At 41.0% G+C, this 22,977-nt stretch overlaps 1 protein-coding gene across 1 annotated transcript in view; it reads left to right on the top strand.

Annotated features, from left to right (window-relative positions):
• Window positions 1-22,977, top strand: part of LOC132114416 (nuclear receptor corepressor 2-like) — a 131,693-nt gene that overhangs the window by 45,512 nt on the left and 63,204 nt on the right. Inside the window, exons 4-5 of the mRNA XM_059522500.1 lie at window positions 7,647-7,824; window positions 22,326-22,511. Of these exons, the coding sequence (XP_059378483.1) occupies window positions 7,647-7,824; window positions 22,326-22,511 (364 nt within the window). The remainder of the gene's footprint in view (window positions 1-7,646; window positions 7,825-22,325; window positions 22,512-22,977) is intronic.

Here is a 22,977-nt window from a genome sequence, read left to right as displayed (position 1 = left end):
CGAAAACCAAGTTCATGTATGTCGGTGACAGACCGCATCCACCTTCCCTGCGGCTTGGCAATGACATTGTACAGCCTGTCAAGAACTTTGTGTATCTGACAGACAACGGGGACCTAAAACCAGAGATTACCCACAGAAGAGCCCTGGCTGCGTCATTCCTGCAGTCTCTCTGGAAACCACTGTGGCGGCACCAGACCATCTCACGCAAGACAAAGCTTTACAACTCAGCAGTACTCTCCATCCTGCTTTATTGCTCGGAGACATGGGCCCTTAAATAAGACACTGGCTGCAAGATTAGACGGCTTTGATAGCAGGGCTCTCAGAACCATTGAGAACATCAGTTGGCCCCAGCGGGTTTCCAATCAAGTGCTTAGAGCCCGCACATGCCAGCCCAGAGGATCCTACCTGGTTGCGTAACGTTGCACCCGCTGGTTCGGCCATGTCCTCCGCCTCCCCCTGACCATCCGATGAGAGCTATTCTACAGTTTGATCCGAGGGCCGCAGGCTGGAGATGACCACGAGGTAAACCCCGCACCCGATTGCTTGACGTCCTTGCGGGTGACCTCCTATGGAGGATGCAGAGCAGCTGGCACAAGACCGTCAGCACTGGAAACAACTGGTTCATCTGGTCGGCTCAACACACAGGGATGGGACGCCCCCCCCTACTCATCACAGGAGCCAAAAAAAAAAAAAAAGATGAAACTGGTCATTGGCCAACTTACTGTCTAGATATCAGTATTGACATAATCTATTAAAGACACCTTTTGAATTAAATTTCAACAATTAGATTTAAAGGGGTCATATGATGCGATTTTCAAAGTTTCCTTACTCTTTAGAGTGTTACAAGCTCTTGTTGAATAAAGAAGATCTGTGAAGTTGCAAAGACTAAAGTTTCAAGTCCAAAGAGATATTCTTTATAAAAATTAACACTCGTCCACACCCCCCTGAAACGGCTCGTTCTAACATGCCCCACATATCTACGTCAGTATTTAGGAAGATTTGCATAACACTGCCCAGATGTTCACACAAAGAAACAAGGCGTACGTTTTATTCTTGTTTTTGTATTATTGTTGCCGCCGCCGCTGCTGCCGCCATGTCATATAGATGCTGTGTGTTTCACTGTGAAAGCGAATCTACCTTGGCCTTCCAAAAAAGGACGACATCAGCTTCGTCATGCCTGTGCACAGGCATCCGCCGAGTGCACAGGATGAGAGCTCACCCTCCCCTGTGCAGAAGGATACAGATCTTCTCGAGGTCTGTCACAGGGCTGCAGCTAGAGAGATTGCTATGGCTGGGTTTGTCAGGCCTCTCAGAGTTTTTGGATGCCCCTATCGATCCGAAGGCCATGTTCGGCGCGACGGTAACAGCTATGCGTCAGCAATGTGCCCTGCGGAAAAAAGAGGGAGAAGCAATCAAGGACTGTCTCACCAGAAAGCTCATCCTTATCACCCAGGCCATCCGAATTTCAGGCCTTTAGGTAAAGGAGGTCATTCAGATTATCAACCTTCTCGTCCTGCTCCGCCACAACAGCCGGGAAGCGTGGGCCCTCTGTCAAAGCCTGGTTTCGTGAAACCGTAACAATCGTTCGCAGCCACAGCAGCGAAACACCGGTGAGCCCCCCCTCAGGGGAACAAAAAGAGGCGGTCGACCTGAGACATCAGTTTGGCAACAAGAAGGGTTTGGAGACAGCACTCAGGGTTTCTCTGTCCCTTCCCTTCAAAACGAATCCTTTCTCCCTCCTGCGGGGAAACGGAGAAGGAATTGAAATGTGCAAAGTGTTCGTCAGATGTTCACACAAAGAAACAAGGCGTACGTTTTATTCTTGTTTTTGTATTATTGTTGCCGCCGCAGCTGCTGCCGCCATGTCATATAGATATAGGTGTTTCACTGTGAAAGCGAATCTACCTTGGCCTTCCAAAAAAGGACGACATCAGCTTCGTCATGCCTGGTGCTAAGGAAATACATCAGCATTGCACTGTGGTTCGCCGAATCGGCTTTCACCATGGACGAAGCGGTGTCCAGCCCGGGGTCATCACACGTGGTTGCTGCAAGACCAAGTTTACGCTCCTTGATAGAATCCACTTGCCTCACAGTTCTCAAGCTGGCCACGGCTCACTCTAGACTGTGGCTCACTCTAGGCCTCCATTCTGCTCACTCAAGGCCGCTGCGGTGTGTGGCGTTGTTCCGTTGAGAAAGCAAAAGTACTTTGTTTTTGCCTTCCTAAAGAAAACATGACTATCACTAAATATCACGTTTATAATGGGTTTTATGTTTTTTTTCTTGTTGCTCCGGCCAGACAAAGCTGTAATATAATTAAGGCTGTAATATGTTGAGGCGTAACATTTCCGTCTCATGCTGGAGGCATTCGGCCAATCACAACGCACTGGATAGCTGGCCTATCACAGCATACCTCGCTTTTCAGAGAGATGAGACTTGTGAAAATCGACGCTTTTCAGAAGGCGGGGCATTGAGGAGAAACAATAATGTACAGTATGTGGAAAATGTGGAATGTGGAAAATGTGGAAAATTTTTTAACCTTAAACTGCATAAATACTTTTCATTACACCAAATAATGTTCTTTTTAGCAGCATCATATTACCCCTTTAATAATGGTTGTTCATACACTAATGCAAGTTCAATTAAAACAATTCCAATATGACTGGTTCTTAGAACTGTTCTTAGGCCATGATTAAGCAGCTGTGTGCGATTTGTATAATAGGTAACATTGTCTTTCCTCTCCTTGCGTCAAATGCTTTGAAAGTGTCTGCAGCATTCAAATATTATGCTACATTTCCTGCTTTCATTTCATTCTCAGTGTGTAGTGTTATGGCACACATGCATGCATGTATCAGCATTTGTTTGTATAAATCACGATCAGTGCTGGACTCTGTGTGTACTGTTTATTTAAGCTGGGTAGACCATGATTAATATGAGGGATGCACCCATTCATGTTCTCAACAGTGTACATTCCACACATTTAGAAACACCTACACACTTTTATTCCCTTCAATACAGTCAAGCTCTGTAGTTGTAAACCTCAGCAGACATTGTATGGTTTGTCTTGAGCAGTGTTCATTTTGACAGCAAATTTTGATTTAGTTTTAGCCATAGTCGGACTAAAATGTTATTTAGTTTTAGCCAAATTTTAGTCACCTGAAATGTTTTTAGTTTTAGTCGGCTAAATATAATATTTTGTCTACTAAATCTACAGTAAATTTAGTTGGCTTAAATCTAATGGGTTTAGTTACAGTGTAATGCATTTAATAAGGATTTCTCCAAAATTTTCAAACTCATTATATAGGTTTGATATTAAGGTTTTATCATGATAGACACCAAATTAACTGCGGTGACAAACAACATGCCTTTGTTAAAATTAAATAAAACCACTTCTCATGAAGAACAAGAACACAGTCTTCTTTTTAATGAAATACCAGTGGTTATACAGGCTAATTATAGAGTTGAAACAACGAATCGATTTAATCGATTAAAATCGATTATTAAAATAGTTGTCAACTAATTTAGTCATCGATTCGTTGCTAAATAACTTATTTGCCGTAAGCGGCTCATTTCGGGCATATTTCAAATCTGCAGTGACCAAAGTGTGGCAGTAATGAGCCACCGGAGGTTTTACTCAGCCAGTACAACAGGAGAAGTAGCGAATAGCCAATAGCTGGCCTCGTTTTATGTCACGTGCTTCCCGAAACAGCGTGTCTGCAGCATTCAGTGGGATGTTGGAGTACTTTACTTTGAGCCTTCAAAAAAGAAGAGTAACCTGTAAACTCTGCACTACTGAACTGTTTAAGGGGCCGTTGACATAACGCGTCTTTTGCGCGCTCATGTTCGTTATTTCCAATGTATGTGCGCTCATAATGGAAGCGACGCGGTCGCGACACGCCCGTTTTTCCAGGCTCGTCCGCACCGCATCGAGTTAAAACATTTCAACTTTTCAGAATGCGGCAAGCGCACCGCGGGTCATGTGACAAGAACTAAATAATCAGCTTCATCCTTTCCCGTAACAACGTTTAAAGCTCAGCCAAGATGAAGGAACAGCTGATCATAGCTGTATATGGATTTCCATTTTGAAATAAATTTAGTAGCAGAGCTACTGCAAGCGATTTTTAGAGCTGCAAATCCATTTATCCTTTGCTGAAATTTCCGCGTCTTCAAGGAGAGAGCACGTCATGGTTGCTTAGCAAAGGCAGACGCCTCAGGGGCGCAACTGCACGAGCGCTTTGGAAAGGAGGAGAAAGCGGTGCGCCTAGCGTTTTCCTCGCGTTTTTAGGCGCGATATGTGAACGGGCCCTAAGACTTTTATTTGTCAGTACAACATCAGTACAATGTTGTTTGCAAATGTTTAGTCATAAAAGCTGATAACATTGCTTTTTAACAGTTAACATTTAAAGCTTTACAAACATGTTCTGTGATCAGTTTGTCGTTTACCAGTTCATAATTCAGTCGTGCAGCCTAATTATGACTGAATGAGAGAGGTAAATGTTTAAAGATATTTGAAATGCACTTTTTTTCTTTTTAAGTATTCACTGCTCTTTTTCACACAGCAGGTTTTTTGTGTGTGTCCGATTTTTATTTTTTTTCTGGACAACCTTCTGATGGATTTTACTTTAAATTGTGAGTCCCATTCAGGTTTCATGCCATTGGCACTTTATTCGAAGGATTGTTTACAATTTCACAGCATAAGCTATAAAGCTGTTTCCCAGTAAATAATAAAATACAACGCACTGCAATCTTATTCTGTTTTATCCTTATTCTTCGTGAAAATATGTTCTGAAAGATTCCTTAAGCTTTGTTCGGGATGTTAAACTACTTTAGGAGCTCTAAGGACTGCCATGGTGAAAACATTATTTGAAATCTCCTTGTGAAATTTGCTAGAGTATGGGTCAGTGTTTTGATTGCAGAAGAGTTCAACAAAACGATTACTAACACTAGGGCTGTCGCGATAACCGCAAAATTGTAATACTGCGCTATTGACAAGCAAACCGCAGAGGAAAGATAGCAACCGCAGAAACCGCGGCAACCACAGTGTTCAGGTTTTTTTTTTTTTTTTTTTTAATGAGGCTGTGGCCTTATTGTTTTTTTTTTCAATTTGTCACTGTGCATTCAATGTTAAATAAATTATATTAATGATACAATATGGTCACGACTGTAATTTTCTCGTGAGCCGTTGTAGCTTTATGGTGCTTCGTTAGTTTTGAATAGGCCGGCTGAAACGATGGGAGGCGTTCGATCTCGTCCCAAAACCTAATGTCACGTTGCCAGTTTGGGAACATTTTGGCTTTCAACCCAATGAAAAGGACGAGCCAGCGAATATAGATGAGCCGATATGCAAAATTTGCTGCAAAAAAGGTTCCTGTGACACTGCAATACATCTAATTTGAGGTCATCGGGACATTCTAAAACGCTTAACGGGAAAAACGCTTAATGTGGTTTAATGTACCAATACAGTGATATTAACAGACCAAACTCACTAAACATCATATTAATAAAGTATATTATCTACAAAAAATCAGATGATCCCTGAATATGAATTCAACGCGTTTAATAACACGTTAAGCCTTTTCCTCTCATAGAAAACCATCATAAAGCTTAACGTGTTATTAAACGACTTGCATTCATATTCAGGGATCATCTGTTTTTTTTGTTTTGTTTTTTGTACATTGTATACTACTTTATTAGTATAATGTTTAGTGAGTTTGGTTTTTAAAAATCACTGTCTTAGTACATTAAGCCACATTAAGCGTTTTCTTATAACGGTTTTCTATGGGAGGAAAAGGCTAACGTGTTATTAAACGAGTTGCATTCATATTCAGGGCTCATCTGATTTTTTATAGATAGTATACTTTATTAGTATGATTTTTAGTGAGTTTGGTCTGCTAATATCACTGTCTTAGTACATTAAGCCATGTTAAACGTTTTCGAGTGTCCCCTGTCATCCAGCGCAGCTGCCCCCTCAAGCATCAGATCGCGCAGCAACATCAAAAAGAACAGCTGAGACCGGCCGACAGTTAGGAGTAGATGAAGCTTTTGTGAAATCTGTAAAATACAGCCGTGAAAGTAACAGGCATACCTGCTGAAGTCACGGACAACCTCTGCGTCAGTACCCATACCCAAGAGAGCGTGAGCAGATAACGAGCTCACACACTATCTGCATGAGGAGTGCATCGACTCCAGCGCGAATACACTGTCCTTGTGTGCCAGTGGTGACGCGATAATCAGTCTAGATTTCCGCTGCTGTCCAAAGTCGCGCGAACATACATGTAATACATGTTAGAACTTGATTTCTTAAAAAAAAAAAAAAAAATTATTGGAAAACGCATGTTCTTGTTGCTGTTTGGCATTTAACAATAAATACAAATGTTTTAAAACGTCTCTGTCAGTTAAAAAAAGCAACAATATATGCTACATAACTCAACGATAGAGCTTTGTATGCAAAATCAAGATAAATTAGGTATTTAAAAAAAACAAAAAAAAAAAACGGCGGTAATACCGCATATCGCGCTATTGAGCCACCCATAATAACCGCAGGGGAAATTTCTTAACCGCGACAGCCCTAACTAACACATAATAAAACAACTCCGGGTATATTTTTGATGAGGATATGACAATGCAAAATGGTTAAAATCTCTTAAAAATCTATGCTGAATGATAAAGACCCTTTATTAATAATTTACTTGGGGGGGAAAAATGAAAAAAAAAAACCTAAAATATAAGTACATAAACCGATTAATCGTAAAAATAATCGACAGATTAATCGATTATCAAAATAATCGTTAGTTTCAGCCCTAGCTAATTATGCATTCTTTATTGCAACTTTAAATATATATATATATATATTAGGGTCAAGCACTTCTTTTTCCTCTTATAACTCTCACTCTGTCCACTGCCATCAATGCTGGTTTACTTTTCGCACTCTCATGCTAAAAGGCTCACTCCTATACCAAGCATGGCACGGCACTGTTGCCTCCGCAGCACTCAAATAGTGCCATGGTTTCCCTCATCTTCAATCTAGGTGGCCTGTACTTTGCAGATTATTTGTGACATAGAAATGACGAAATGAGATCCTGACCTGTCTTGTCCTGACTCCTCTTGTATTACTGGGTGTTTCATTGGGCTCATCCTTAATGGATGTTTAGCTCTGCTGTTAGTATATCTATGGGGATTCTCAGTCATCCAAGTCACTGTATTCTATCTTGTAGATTTTATTAGACATGTATTTTCCCCTCATTTGTTTGAATATATACATCATGACTTTTTAAATTTAAAGTCGGCTGTTGTAGGTATTGCAGCCTTACTAAAATCTTGTCAATAGTTTGTTGCTAGTTGATGTAAAAAATTTAAAACCGCCCATTCTGGTATGAAACACCCATGTTTTTCATGTTCCTGTTAATTCCCAGTTAATTAAGTCAAGTCTCTCCCTGCTTATGAATTTAAAGAGTTTTGTATTACTGGAATCTTATTCACCCATCTGAGGTATGTTATGTTCTGATATTGTAACTGCTATTAAATGTCAACTTTGTGTAAAAAAGTGAAGCTGGTTCATTAACCTTTTAATCCTGACATTATTCTGATGACAATGATGTCTTTATCTTAACCATTATTCATTTCCTTCCTGCTCTTTTCTCCCCCTACAGAGGTCAAGAGCCCCACATTCGATATGAACACATTTACCTACATGATCCCAGCAGCCATTCAGAAGTAGAGTACTCCGAGATAAAGCGTTCTCGCTTGGACATCGGGGCGGATTCTCTTATTCGTCACTCAACCCATCGTCAGTCCCTCAATGTGTGCGGAGCTGAGGAAATGGCAAAGGTTTGCAATTATTTTTCTTCTTCCCCAGATGGGGCATCAGCATAAATGTTAATACCCAGATGTATGGGTGGGTGATCTGATGTTTTTATGTTGTGATTGACCTTTAAATCATTTGCGGTCTATTTTTCAAGTGAATTGTAGAGATTGTGATCTTTTACATCTTTACAAAAAAAACTACAGCAATGAATCTCTACTAGGTGATTGTAACTGGCCAATTTATATCATGTGTCTCTCTTATGTGTCATTCATATGTGGTGACACATTTGAAATCAATTCGAAGTGAGATAGCAGTAGTAGTGTGGTGAATCCAATTTTAGTTTTGGTTTCTATTTGTGCTGCATGCTGTTCAGTTCCTTAAAAAACGGTGTGCTTTCGCATCTCTTCAACCACTGAGCATGCCTCTTTAAATGGTTTTATGGTGCTCGTTGTTGTTTCAGCTTATAATATGACATTTAAAATAACCTAACTGTGGTGCGTGTGTGTGCTGCACAGTCTGCAGCAAAACACACTGTTGATTACATCAGACATTTTTATGTGAGTATTATGATTAGTACTTAATATGATCCTGTTCTGGAAAATGTCAGATTTTGAATTTTTACTTTACGGTAGGCCTATTTGCTAAGATTTCGGAAGCTGTCCTCAGAAGACTTGGAGAATTATTGCTAAACAGTTTATCGACGGAGCCGCAAGGTAACGTCCCAAACGCAATATATTCTTGTCGAGTGACATACCACTTAGAGTAAGATAACTAACGCGTCAAGGCAAGTTTTCTACTTTAAGTTCCTCTACTTATTTTTTTCGAGTTTTTGGCGCCCTCACCACGCACCAAAAAAATAGGAAAAGAGCTCTCTGTCGCAGCACAGCTCCCTACTAGTTGTCATGTTGTGGTGGGCTTACCGTCCGAAGAGAGTGCAGACTTCATGGCCACTGCAAAAGAGCCGGAGAGCCCCGGAGGACAGGGCCGTGCTCCTCATCCGTGTGTGCGGAATTTGGATTTCTGCTAAAGATTCACACGGTCTCTGCATCTCCTGCTTGGGTGCTAAACACACTCAGGCAGCGTTGACCGACCCCGAGGGCTGTCCCCACTGTGCAGAGTTCTCAGTCAAAACCAGAGAGCGAAGGCTTCTCATTGCAGTAGCTGGGAAGTCGGACCCATGCCTCTCTGCTCAACCCAGAGAGGAACCGATGGATTGTCCACAGGCCTCCAGCTCCTGGGGTGAGATGATGGAGAAGGTGTCACCCGTCCTTCCACCGCTGTTTGAAGATCTGTTAGCGCGAGAGGAAGATGACGATGACGATGACGAAGTTTTGTCGACCATCCTCGAGGATGAGGATGATGAAGATACTATTTTTCCCCCAATGCAGTTGCATCCGCCAAGTGCACAGGATGAGAGCTCACCCTCCCCTGTGCAGACGGATACAGATCTTCTCGAGGTCTGTCGCAGGGCTGCAGCTATAGAGATTGCTATGGCTGGGTTTGTCAGGCCTCTCAGAGTTTTTGGATGCCCCTATCGATCCGAAGGCCATGTTCGGCGCGACGGTAACAGCTATGCGTCAGCAATGTTCCCTGCGGAAAAAAGAGGGAGAAGCAATCAAGGACTGTCTCACCAGAAAGCTCGTCCTTATCACCCAAGCCATCCGAATTTCAGGCCTTTAGGTAGAGGAGGTCATTCAGATTATCAACCTTCTCGTCCTGCTCTGCCACAACAGCCAGGAAGCGTGGGCCCTCTGTCAAAGCCTGGTTTCGTGAAACCGTAACAATCGTTCGCAGCCACAGCAGCGAAACACCGGTGAGCCCCCCCTCAGGGGAACAAAAAGAGGCGGTCGACCTGAGACATCAGTTTGGCAACAAGAAGGGTTTGGAGACAGCACTCAGGGTTTCTCTGTCCCATCCCTTCAAAACGATTCCTTTCTCCCTCCTGCGGGGAAACGGAGAAGGAATTGAAATGTGCAAAGTGTTCATGTGGGCAGTTCAAAGTCCAGTGTTCACAGGAAAATGGCACATGTTCACCTGGCGCCCCCCAAAGAATTGTCTCTCCCTCCACTTACGAGGTTGGTTCTAAGGGAGGAAAGACAAAAGTGTGTAAGCATCCCTTCACAAATAAAGTTTTCTCTGTTGTATCCAGGCCAAGGGCTGAGGGCACAGAGCGGGATGAAAATAAAAAGATATCACAAAAAAGAAAAACTATCACAAAAAATAACAAATATAACTACTTCGACGGAGCATTATTGCCACAGCACCACCAGTGAGCAAAGCCAGGAAGGGCTCACTCGCTGCTCAAGCGGAGAACTGGCGCGCATGCGCAGTTCATCCCTGGTTTTTAACCACGATAGACAGAGGATACAGACTTCAATTCACTGTAAACCTCCTGTGTTCAATGGAGTGGTGATTTCAGTGGCCCAAGGGGAAGCAGCTCAGGTTTTAGAGGAAGAAATATCCTCTTTAATGAGAAAAGGAGTGATAAGAATGAAAGCCAGATGGGCTTCTACTCCCGTTATTTTGTGATTCCCAATCGAGGGGGAGGTCTCCGTCCCATTTTAGATTCATGGGTCCTCAACAAACACCTCAGAAAATACAAATTCAAAATGCTTTCGCTCAGAATATTGTGTCAAAGTTATCGTCAAGGGGATTGGTTCACCTCAGTGGACCTCCAGGACGCATATTTTCACATAGATATTTTTCCTGCTCACAGGAAATATCTAAGGTTCGCTTATCAGGGCACATCATACGAGTATATGAGAATCCCCTTTGGCGTGGCTTTAGCACCCCGGGTATTTACCAAATGTGTGGAAGCGGCTCTGACACCGTTAAGGAACAGAGGAGTCAGTTTCATCATATCTGGACGATCTGCTCATCTGCGCACCGTCTCCGCATCAAGCAGAGCGTGATACACACACTAGTGACAAATCTGGAGAGATTAGGTTTCAAGATAAACCAAACAAAAAATTGTCTAATTCCTTCACAGGAAATAGTCTACTTGGGTCTCAGGTTGAATTCAGTGAGGTTTCGAGCGTTCCTATCAGAAGAGCACATCTAAACATTTCTCAACTGCCTCTCCCTCTTTCAACGAGAGAATTTAGTCTCTTTCCGAATGTGTCTTTGACTACTGGGTCGGATGGCCTCAACAGTGGTTCCCCTGGGACTGCTGAGAATGAGGGATTTTCAGAACTGGACAGCGTCACAGGGCATTCGCCCCATGAGCTGTCTCAGCCGCAGCGTGCGAGTCTTACCAGAATGCATGAGCGCTCTCTGTCATTGGAGAGCCCCGTCTTTTCTCAGGAAAAGATGTCCTCTGGGTCCTGTACTATTGAGGAATGTGGTGACAACAGATGCATCTCTCACGGGCTGGGGGGCAGTGTTCGAGGGCAGAACAGTGAGGAGAGTTTGGTCTTCGGCGCTGAGAGAGAAGCACATAAATTTTCTAGAACTACTTACGGTGTTGCTAGCTCTGAGACATTTTGTGCTTTTTCTCAAGAATCATCATGTATTGGTCAGGACAGACAATACAACGGTGATAGCCTACATAAACCAACAGGGAGGAGTGCGTTCTCACAAGCTCCATTTGTTAGCGAAAGCTCTGATTATGTGGAGCAGCAGGAACCTCCTGTCATTACGTGCGACGCATGTTCCAGGAATAATGGACAGGGGAGCAGACTTACTGTCCAGAGGGAATCCTCTGTACGTGGAGTTGAAACTCCACCCCCAAGTTATGATCATGGTGTGGCAGAGATTCGGCCAGGCTGCCGTAGATCTCTTCGCATCACGCGAAGACGCGCAATGTCCCCTGTTCTTCTCTCTGGTGGGCAACGATGGACCATTGGGTGTGGATGCTCTGGCCCACGAGTGGCCAGACATATTACTTTACGCTTTCCCTCCGTTGAGCCTGATCGAGCCGACACTACGAAGGGTTCGGAAATGAAAACGTGTAATGATTTTGATCGCGCAATACTGGCCGGGGAGACTTTGGGTGGCGGAGATTGCGCAACTGCTCTCCGACCAGCCATAGCTGTTACCAGCGCGCAGGGATCTCCTCTAGCAAGCACGGGGGGAAATATTTCACCCTTCCCCTCAGAAACTAGCTCTCTGGGCCTGGCCCGTGAGAGGCAAAATCTGGATGCAGCTGGGTTACCTCCAAAAGTGATTGAGACAATTCAGAACGCGAGGGCTGCCTCAACACGCTCTTTATATAATCTCAAATGGAGGGTGTTTGAGGGTTGGTGCGCAGATAGGAACATTGTTCCTTTCTTGTGTTCAGTTTCGGATGTGCTGGTGTTTTTACAGGACCTTCTAGATAAGGGCAGAGCCTTTTCTACAGTCAAGGTTTATCTGTCGGCTATCTCGGCATGTCACGTGGGTATTAACTCGGGTACTATTGGCCAGCACCCTCTCGTCTGTCGATTTATGAGAGGTGCACGTCGGTTACACCCAGTATCGAAGCCGCTGGTCCCGCTCTGGGACCTGTCCATGGTTCTAAACGCGCTCTCAATAGCACCTTTTGAACCCATTGATAAAATTGCCTTGAAGTTACTAGCTCTAAAGATGGCTCTGTTGCTCGCTCTCACTACAGAAAAAATGGAGAGTGAACTACATGCTGTTTGATCACGCTGGTGCAGTTCAATCAGTGAACCTGCTAGCTTTTCATCCACCACCCTTTGCATCCCCAGAGGAGGAGAGGTTACACAGTTTATGTCCTGTTCGTTCATAAGAGCAATCAGCTGTTTGTCTCGTGGGCTGATTCTTACAGAGGAAGACCTATCTCCCGTCAACGCCTTTCCCATTGGGTGGTGGAGGCTATCGTATTATGTTACAATAATTCGAATTTGGAGCCCCCAATAGGACTACGAGCACACTCTACTAGAGGTATGGGTAGTTCCTGGGCTCTATTTAGAGGCATCTCTATTCAGGAAATTTGCGCGGCAACCAGCTGGTCTACTCCGCACACATTTGCTCGTTTTTATAGACTGGATGTGACAGAGCCCTCTCTGGCCCATTCAGTTCTAGAAGTGAGTAGTCAGGTTGTACAATGCAATTTTATTAAAGGGCGAATTCCTCGTATTATTCTGTTTTCACCCTCGTCGGGAGCTATGATTCAGATAATTACTCAGCCTTTCTTAGTCTGCTTCGTCAGCATATCGGCAATACGGGAGTTGTCTATATCCTATAGTGAGATACCGAATGAATGTTAGAAAGAGAACGTTAGGTTACTAACGTAATCCCGGTTCTCTGATCATATGAAGTAAGGTATCTCACAAACATTGCCCTCCTTGCCTGTTCTGCATGGAGAAGAGATATGCGAGAATGACGAAATGGCAGGTAGCTGCAGTTTATATACAGGGAGCAGGACTCCCTGATCGCTGCAGCGATTGGTCTGCCTTGGTTGGCAGACGTGGTGTTATTGGTGCTTCCGCGATCGGCCACGCCCTGAGGCGGTCCCATAGTGAGATACCTCACTTCATGTTGTCAGAGAACCGGGGTTACGTTAGTAACCTAACGGTTTGGCTAGTTGCATTTGGAGGTAACGAATTTCCACAAATTCAGTAATACTGAGACATTGTTACTTTTCCTAAATCATCACCGGCTAACTCTAATTTTGCAGGTTTATTTTATTGGAATTCACTTTGTATCACTATTTTTGTATCTCTTGCCGCAGTAATCATGCGGGAAGGGAAATAAAAGATTTCATGGCCATGAATTAATTTATGAAGTTGTTCCCTCATTTTAGTTAAATCATGGGTTAACCCTTTAGAACCTAAAGCTAAAATAGGCCGTTTTCAGTAATATAGTTTTTTTGAGTATAAAATTATAACACAATGTGGTATCCTAAAGAACAAAGTATAATTTTTTTCAGAAAAGTATTGGCTTTCAGGAAATTACTGCTATTGTACTTTAGTGTGTGTGGTGAGTTAGTAAATAGAATTTAAATAGACAAAAAAACAAACAAACAAAAAAAAAAAGAAATTTTACTGCTTTTTATTTAGAAGAAAATCTGAAAACTCATGAACAAAAGAATCTAATGCCTCAATCTTGACAAAGGAACTATAATACATAAGTCTTTTTGGCAGTTTGACAGCTCTTTGTGTAAAATTAAGCTGTTGGTCACTGCATTGTCCAGGAAGTGCTGGAAAATTGTATTGTACTTTGTTTCCGAGCATCTTGGGAGGTGTCAACCCCGGCCCCTCTAAGATGGTGTTGTGTTCGATGTGAACGGCCCATTTGCTGCTTCGTAGGTAACTGGAGAAGCCACACTGAAAAAAATAAAAATAGAAGCATGTGTTATAAACTCACAATATATATATTCATAAAAATACTTCTCATTATAAAGCAATTTATTAGTAAGAGCAAAATTAAAAAAAAAAAAAAAAAAAAAGAACACTATTATAATAATACAATAACAATGACATAACAATAAAAATAAAGCCTGCAGTTACTTACACACATGCATGTACACACACACACACACACACACACACACACACACATACACACCTTTACAAAAACATGCAGATATACACATGCACGCATGTACACACACGTACATATACATTTTGTGTGCAAACACCAACAAGAATGTGGTGGGAAATCTGGAGAGGAGTAAGAAATTCACATGGGCTGAAGAAATAAGTACGTAGGTCTGCTTCTCTACATGGGTGTTGGATCTGCCAAAAGTGAGGGAATTTTTCCAGCACTCCCTGGACATTGGGAAGTCATGGCCTAGTGGTTAGAGAGTTTGACTCCTAACCCTAGGGTTGTGTGTTTGAATCTTGGGCCGGCAATACCACGACTTAAGTTCCTTTTGAGCAAGGCATCGAACCCCCAACTGCTCCCCGGGCGCCGCAGCATAAATGGCTGCCCATTGCTCTGGGTTTGTGTTCACAGTGTGTGTGTGTGTGTGTTCACTGCTCTGTGTGTGCGCACTTTGGATGGGTTAAATGCAGAGCACGAATTCTGAGTATGGTTTACCATACTTGGCTGAATGTCACTTCACTTCAGTGACCAACCGCTTCATTTTACACAAAGACATGAATGTACACATCCACACACACTAATATACACACACACACACACACACACACACACACACACACACACACACACTCACTCACACACTCACACACACACACACACACACACACACACACACACGCACGAACGTACACGCACGAAAGTACACACACGAACGTACACACACATTTGCATATACACACATGCGCACACACACATTCGCATAACTCGTAGACTGTAAAAGATGCACACATAAACATGCACACTCACCTTTTCACACATGCATTCACACACGGACATACAGATATACACATGCACACATTCACACACAAAAACATACAGATGAACATATGCACACACGCATACACATATACACACATGCACCTAGACACACACACACCGATATGTGCATGCACGTACATATGCACAAAAATGAATGCATGCATTCACACGCACGTACACACACATAACGTTACACAAGCAAACATGAACGCATGCACATACGCACTTAAACGTGTGCAATGCACATATACCACATAAGTGTGTGAAACTTTGGTTTTTCGAACCGAAACACAGAGTCTGACTATTTTATTCACATTTCTCATTTTCTCATAAGCTTCACTTACCAATCCATGTCGTGTAGCACACTGAAGTCAGGAACTATTAATATTAGGTAGGTAGGTAATTTCCAGCTGTGGGTCCCGTAATGGGGTATCTGGTTAACAGGTTAATGTACTTTTTAAATCACATTAAAAGCTTAATTTGTATATTATGAATAAATTGATTCATCGTCACTCACAGCTGTTTGCATGTGTTTTGTGCATGAGCCGAACGCAGAGCAAAATGAAATGGCTTAATCGACCATCGAGAGGTTTAATCGATTGCATCTCTTATCGATAATTAATAAATCATCAATTAATCGCTGACATCCCTACTACAGAAACGGAATAATCTTTTCAATTGTAAAATAACTCTAGATAGTCTTCACTGTATAAACAGTAATGACGCAGACAGCAGGTTTATTTAGCAGTCTATAAGAGACCGTGTGAGTACTGTATTCAGTTCTCTTTCATGTCTTTTTGTGCTTGAATGGCTTGAATGTTTAAAGTCTGTGTTGGCAAGACTTAAAAATATGTGCAAATGATACATTCCGTCATCTGTCTTAACGCTATAGGAGTAGAATTATGTGCAATACCCACATTTCTTCAGTCTTCTCCTTACTTCCTCGACGGTGAATGATGTGAGTGGCGTCACTATAATGTCACTGAGAAGCTGCACGCATCTATCAGTGGATCCATCAGCGAACCCTATTATATCTGCTCATACAGTAGACAGATCCGCTGATAGACGAGAGCTTCACCTGACTCTGAATCCTCCGGCTTGTGCGTGATTATTGTGGGATCGGGCTAGAAAGGATTCAGTTCAATTCAATTCAAGTTTATTTGTTTATTTTTACGATACAAATCATTACAAAGCAACTTTACACAAAAAGTGGTGACTGTCAGTTTGTGTGCATATGACAGGATTTTTCAGAAAGATTTATACAAGACATAGTCAGCCAGACGATGAACATTATTAACAGCAATTATTATATGATGCAATCACACTTGTAGCAATATTTGTTAGTTCTGTTTGTTGATTCAGGGTTAGCATCATCTGAGGTCCTCTGAGGGGTCAGCATAATCTCTTCTCAGGTGTTCTGGATCCAGACTGGAGCTTGTGTATATCCTAGAGAAACAAATAGAGACATCATGAGCATAGCTGCTGTTCCAACAAAGTAAAATTAATTAGTTTAACCCAAGCTAAAGAATAAGAATACGCATTTGATCAGATACAACTGCAGTCACAATTTATGAGATGCATTATTCAAATGCTTGGCGAAGATGCGTTTTTTAATCTACATTTAAAGAGAGTGTGTCTGAACCCCGAACATTATCAGGAAAGCTATTCCAGAGTTTAGGATGCTGCATGCTGTATGTGGATTAATCCAACTGTAGAGAAGAGCGATAATAAGTCTGTTCAGCAGATTATCACTAAATCCATATTTATTGGCCTCGTAAATCAGCCTGTCTCTTTCCTTTGGCCTGCATTTTTATCATTCCGGCCAGCACTGCCATTTACCACCACACAGGCCTGCTGGGAACTGACATGTGTGTGTGGATACTGTTTGGTTTGAGTTTCTAAAAGATTGCATCTTAAAGAGTTATGTCAATAATACCAGAACCTCTGACATTGTAGCTGTGGTTTTCTTTGTTGGGTTGTGAGGGAATGAATGTTTATGTGGTTGTGAGGGAATGAATGTTTATGTGGTGTAACGGTAAACGGCACAGGCAGATGTTTGGAATAACTCTGCAACTTCTTAGGAACTCTCTTTTCTAGGTCAGGGGCTCTGTGAAGGGTGTGTGTGTGTGTGTGTGTGTGTGTGTGTAGGTGGAATATATGGAGCCTCTATAACAACATACTGCTGCCTCACACCATGTGAGATCCATTTCTGGTGCTTTACAACTGGAGGTGTTACCAGGCTCTATCAGGTTTTGCCAAGTGTGCATCACGTAGCCAATACTTTTGGTATTTATTGACTGCTTTAGAGACTTGCGCACTTCTCTTCCTCACAGGAACAACGAGACCAGTAGATGAGTCTAACTGTGTGGGAAGAGTCACAGTGTCTGCTGGCAAAAGCATTTGCAGTATAATCTTGTTTATGGGAACAGAACAGCCTCTTGTGGACAGAACAGCCTTGACAGGAGATCACTTGAATTGTGAAACGTTGATAGGATGACACTGTGAAAATTTCTATTGTGGAACTCTGTTTTAATGGACCAACGTGTCTGTTCATCCCTGTAAGTGAAAATGAAGGTGAAACTGGTGCTGCGGGAAGCCATTATGCAGCAGTATTAGTAATGGAGCTGAACTAGATGAAACCCGTTGAAGATATTTACGTTAGGATTTGAGCATGTTTGGGTGAGAGACTGAGAGCGGGACTTTTGAAAGGACACTCAAGTCAAAGTGGACACAGGAAATCTCTCGTGCTCTTTATGTAAGAGCTGTCACACTCAATGACACACATGAAACTGAAAGCTCAGGGAGGAGAAAAGTCTCTCTCACACACACAAATGGCTTGTTACAGCTCATAGAGTGTCGTATGACTTGTGTTACTTTGACAGCCCATGATTCACATTATATGGGTGTGTTTATTTATATGTATAAATAAACCCAAAGCCTTGTTGCTGCGTGTTGGCAATTGTTTGGTAGCTAGTAGTCATTTCTAGTTCTGGGTGCTCTAGTAATGCTTTTTCAGTCATCAAGTCATGTGATTTGAGGGATCATTCATGTCTGTAACATGAAACATGCGTGAAATGGGTCTGGACCAGATATGAAATGCAAATACACACGTACACGTGTATGTCCACAGTGGAGAGACGTTTGCCACAGCTGTTGTCATGGCAGCTAAGAGCTATTATGTGGAAAGAAATGTCACCAGAACACACTCAACAGTCATTTCATAATTAAAACAGTCAAAATATCACTGCATTAATGTCATGTTATTTTATAAATTTGAATGTTTGTTTTGAAAATGTTCTTTGCATATGATACCATTGGGGTTGATAAAAAAAAAGTTTACAGTTGAACTTAAAACATGGATTAAAAATTGTGCCATTCCTAAAAAAATAATGTTTTAATAAACTGTTGTTATTATTATTATGATACTCTGAGAAGTAACGTTACACAGCAAAAGCACAAGTGTCAATTTAACTTTGCGAGAGTTAATTTCAACACTATCCTGGTGTTTATATAATTCTCACTGCCCAGTGTTAAATTAACATTTTTTTAAATGTTAACAAAATAACACTGCCTCAAGAGTTGGAATGGAGTTAATCCAACATCAGTGTTAATCTAACTCTTTAGAGTAAAAGAACACTACCTTAGATTTAAATAATTAACAATATTATTTTGATAACTCTTAAAAATGTTAATATAACTCTTAACTGAGTAGGTAAAAGGAATTAAGGAGTAACAGAACAGTTACTTTACAATTTGTAAAAAAATAAACCCACAGAACAAGGTATGTTTACAAATGTTTTTATTATTATTATTATTATTATTATTATTATAGTCTTCACATTCAATGTTTTCAATGCATCGAAACAACATGTTCTTACAACAATTAAAACATAATTTCAAAGCAGCATCATAATGTCAAAGCAAAACAGTGCAAAGCCACAAAATACTTATTTGGACCATATTTATTCTAAATTTATTCTAAAGCATTGCTTTCATTACCATCAACTCTGAAAGCATGGTAACTCTCACTGAACAAATCTGTTGTTGTGTGCTAATGCCGTTTAGACCTCCTTGACATTAGTCTCTTTTTTTTCAGCATGATGAGAGCGAGGTTTCTCTGCATTTTTCAGCCAAGCAAGATATCCACTCCCTCTTGCAGCATCACAAAAGTGTTTCTATAAAATAAAAAAAAATTAAAAAAATGATAATTTCACATCCATAATACTATTGACAGGTGAAATGTCAAAGTCAAGTATCAATTACAATACAATAATTGTTCACCCAAAACAGAAAATTCTGTCATCAAATAAGCCTACAATAAAATGTGATAAATTCTAGTAAAGGTGGCCATAAGTATTTTAATATGTTATTTCTGGAGTTCTGGTGCAAGATTGTTTTCTCTTTTTATCAGCCGTTTTAGTTTATATTTTTTAGATAATGTTCTAATTTATCCTTAGCATTTTAAATAATTAAAATTATATTATATAAAATATTACAGTTTTTGAAAAAAAAACCCAGTAATTATTTAATTTTCAAGTGTCATGTTTGATTTTTCCATGTTTCCAAAGCTGTAGCTTCTGACCTTAAATCAAAACATACTCATAATTTTATGACATCAATTGCTGCTTTATTTAATCATAAACAGTCTAAATGTTATTTGTGTAGGCTATTATACTTTTAATTGTATTAGGCCAACAGTGCCCCCTACAGTTTACCAAATGGGCGTTAGGACCTGGGGGAGGCAGTCACTGCTGCCACTGCTCATGCTGTTATTGTTTACACTATCATACTCAGAACGCCAACATTCTGTACATGCTTTCACAGATTAAATGCAGCGATCCAAAACAGTCAGTCTAATCATCTGTCAGACAAAACTTTGCTTCAAGAATGAGCCACACTGCTGACATGATCTAATCACTAGCACACCCTGAGCGCACATGTGAGTTAATGTATTCCTTTTATCAGCAAGACATATCATAATAATCTTTCATATCGGGCTGATGCAGATATTTACATTTAAAGCCATTATCAGCCGATACAGAAATTGTCCCATAATATCGTTCATCCCCATTATAAATATTGCAAGTTTTGGTTATTTCTGGAAGTTACCTTTCCCCCATCCCCTGCAAACTAAGCCCCTGGTCGTAAAACACTTCTGGGGTTTCCCTGTCAGCCTCCTAGTAAAGCAAATGTCTTTCTGAGAAAAGGTTTATGAGTGCACAGCACATAAATGCTAATATAAATCAATATGTTTTCAAATACATATTATAAATGAGATACAACACTTACTGTCAGCGTTTAAAGCAGCTCCTCGTCTGTCATGAGTGAAAGAAATAGTTTCTGAGAAAAGTTTAGGCATACACAGTACATAAATATTGTTAAAAAACAATGTGGTTATAAAATACGTTTTGTAAATTAGATAAAACACTTAACTTTGTTTTCCGTTCTTGTATGCTCTGCATCGCAAGTCAGAAAATGCCATCTGTGAGAAACCTTAACTGGTTTAGGTGTGTAAATAACTCTGGTGTAGATAATAACAATAATAGTAACTCACAGTGTTATGAAAAGTAAAGCTCTGTAACTTCTCCAATTTTCACTAGCCGTGTTAATCGCTTAAAAATTCAACACTAGTGCTTTTCCTCTTAACTCTTTGTCATTAAAACCAGGATTTCAACACTGCAGGTTTTGCTGTGTAGTAGGGCTGTCACAATTCTTCTTTAGATTCAGTGCAGGATGCCGAGTCGAAACATACCCAATTTTCCCATGTCAGCCATTTTGGGCTTCGGCATATAGAATTTTGTTGTGAAATGCTATATTTTAGGAATGCACTGGCATATTGTTTCGAAACTCGGTATGTGTCCTTGGTACCATGTCCTGATGGGTACTCAAAAACATATAAAGCATTGACACCTTGAGGTAAAAAGATATAATGAAATTTCCAGAAACAACCTGCCAAGGCATGCATCACTATTGCTCGTTCTTGAGGTTAGGGGTTTGTTCAAATCCTCAAACCTAAGCATGAAACCTTGTCACGTAACTCTTAACTGTGGTTGGGTATCGATTGGGTCTTTTACGGTGCCTAAACGGTGCCTGAACCGATACTTAAAAAAAAAACTAATACGATGGATAACATTAAAGAATATTTCATTTATTTAGAATAAAAATATTGAAAAAAAATATATATACAAAGCATTCACATTATCCTTGGATGCTCTCATTTCCCGAGTTGTGCTTCCCTCACGTATTTCACGATCTGGGTCATTATTTAATACAAAACAATGTTTAATACAATACCATACATACTGTTTCTACTGTATCTCTGTCAATCACTCTAATATTTAGTTAAAATTAGTTTTATAAAGTATGCATTCATGTGTGTTAAGGTCTAGATTTTTGCTGGAGGAAACAGCTATGGTGTGATAAGCCGGAACGCAGCACAAACTTTACAGTAGATGAGAAACCGATTGCTCCCTGGTGACCTTTTGTAAATTGAATTTATGACAAGAACTGCACAGATACAGTAAACACACACCTTGTGTCCTCTGTTTCTGTTTGAGTCCGCTCGCGCTGCACTGCCGCTGTCTGCAGATTGAAGAGTGCAAAAAGACGAGGAGGAGACGACGTCTGCTGCCATTTTCTTGTGAAATTTAAAGGGGACTGACTCTGATGTGATCATGAATTTGTGTACAGTTTATGGAGCTAATCGCTATAGCCCCGCTAAAAATGGCCTAGCGACACCCATGCTTCTTACCTCCATTTCAGAAAACCAGAACAAATATTTAAATCGATTGCTCAGACATTTATGTGGCACCGGAATGAGGCACAAAAGTCTGCGCTCTGATTTGCATCTAGTACATACTGGGTTTAGAATTTTTTTTTCCACTTTTCTACAAAAATATGAAGCAGCACAACTGTTTTAAAGATGGATAATAATAAGAAACACACTTACTGTCAAATAGCAGATTACTAGCAACCACTCAAAAAACTTCAGCATAATTCTTCAGAATAATGTATGTGTGTTTAATAATTCATATGAATAATTCATCATATGTCATCATCATCGGTCATCATATGTGGAATTGTTGTGATTCTAAGCTAAAGTAAATATTTGGTAAATTTTCTTTAGAGGAAGAACCATTTGAAACCACAACTTTTACAAACAAAATAAAGCATCTACCAGGTCTAAATGAGTACAATGATGTGTGTGTTTATACAGGAGCACAGCAGTGGTTCCATTGGAAAGATTGAGCCCATCTCTCCTGTGAGCCCAGTGCCCATGGAGCCCGACCTTGACTTGGTTCCCTCTCGCCTCTCCAAAGAGGAGCTAATCCAGAACATGGACCGTGTGGATCGGGAGATCACCATGGTGGAGCAGCAGATCTGTAAACTGCGTAAAAAACAGGTAACCTTCTCCACATTTTGCCTATTTATTCTGAACCCTAGCATAAAGGATCCTAGAGTGCATTTTAGTTTTATTTCAGGAAAAGTTGGCCTTCTAAAACAAGCACTAGGACAGTTTGCAAAGCTTTTTATTTAGGTGAAGGCAAAGATTTCTAAGTACAGCTTTCAGAGCTGCAGTAAGTAGAAGCTTTTCATCAACAGTGCAGTTAGTGTTATGTAATTTGGACACTCTAGTGAAGCAGCAATAGTAGAGTTGTGATGATTGTGTGGTTATTGCCTCAGCAGACCACACAGCTACAAACACACTTCCTCTCTTTCCTCTCGGTCTCCTTCCCACTCTCGGTTTCCTCTCCCTCTCTCTTTTTTCTTGGCAGAGCCTTTATTCAGGGCTCTACTTCAAGTGTTAATGCAGCAGTATAATTTTAGGTCACTTATTTCAGTACAATAATAATAATTGCATCAAGTAT

Source organism: Carassius carassius, chromosome 34, assembly GCF_963082965.1.
Source record: "Carassius carassius chromosome 34, fCarCar2.1, whole genome shotgun sequence".
Lineage (NCBI taxonomy): Eukaryota > Metazoa > Chordata > Actinopteri > Cypriniformes > Cyprinidae > Carassius > Carassius carassius.
The sequence above is the reverse complement of the archived record's forward strand: the minus strand, read 5'-3'. Positions and strand labels throughout refer to the sequence as shown.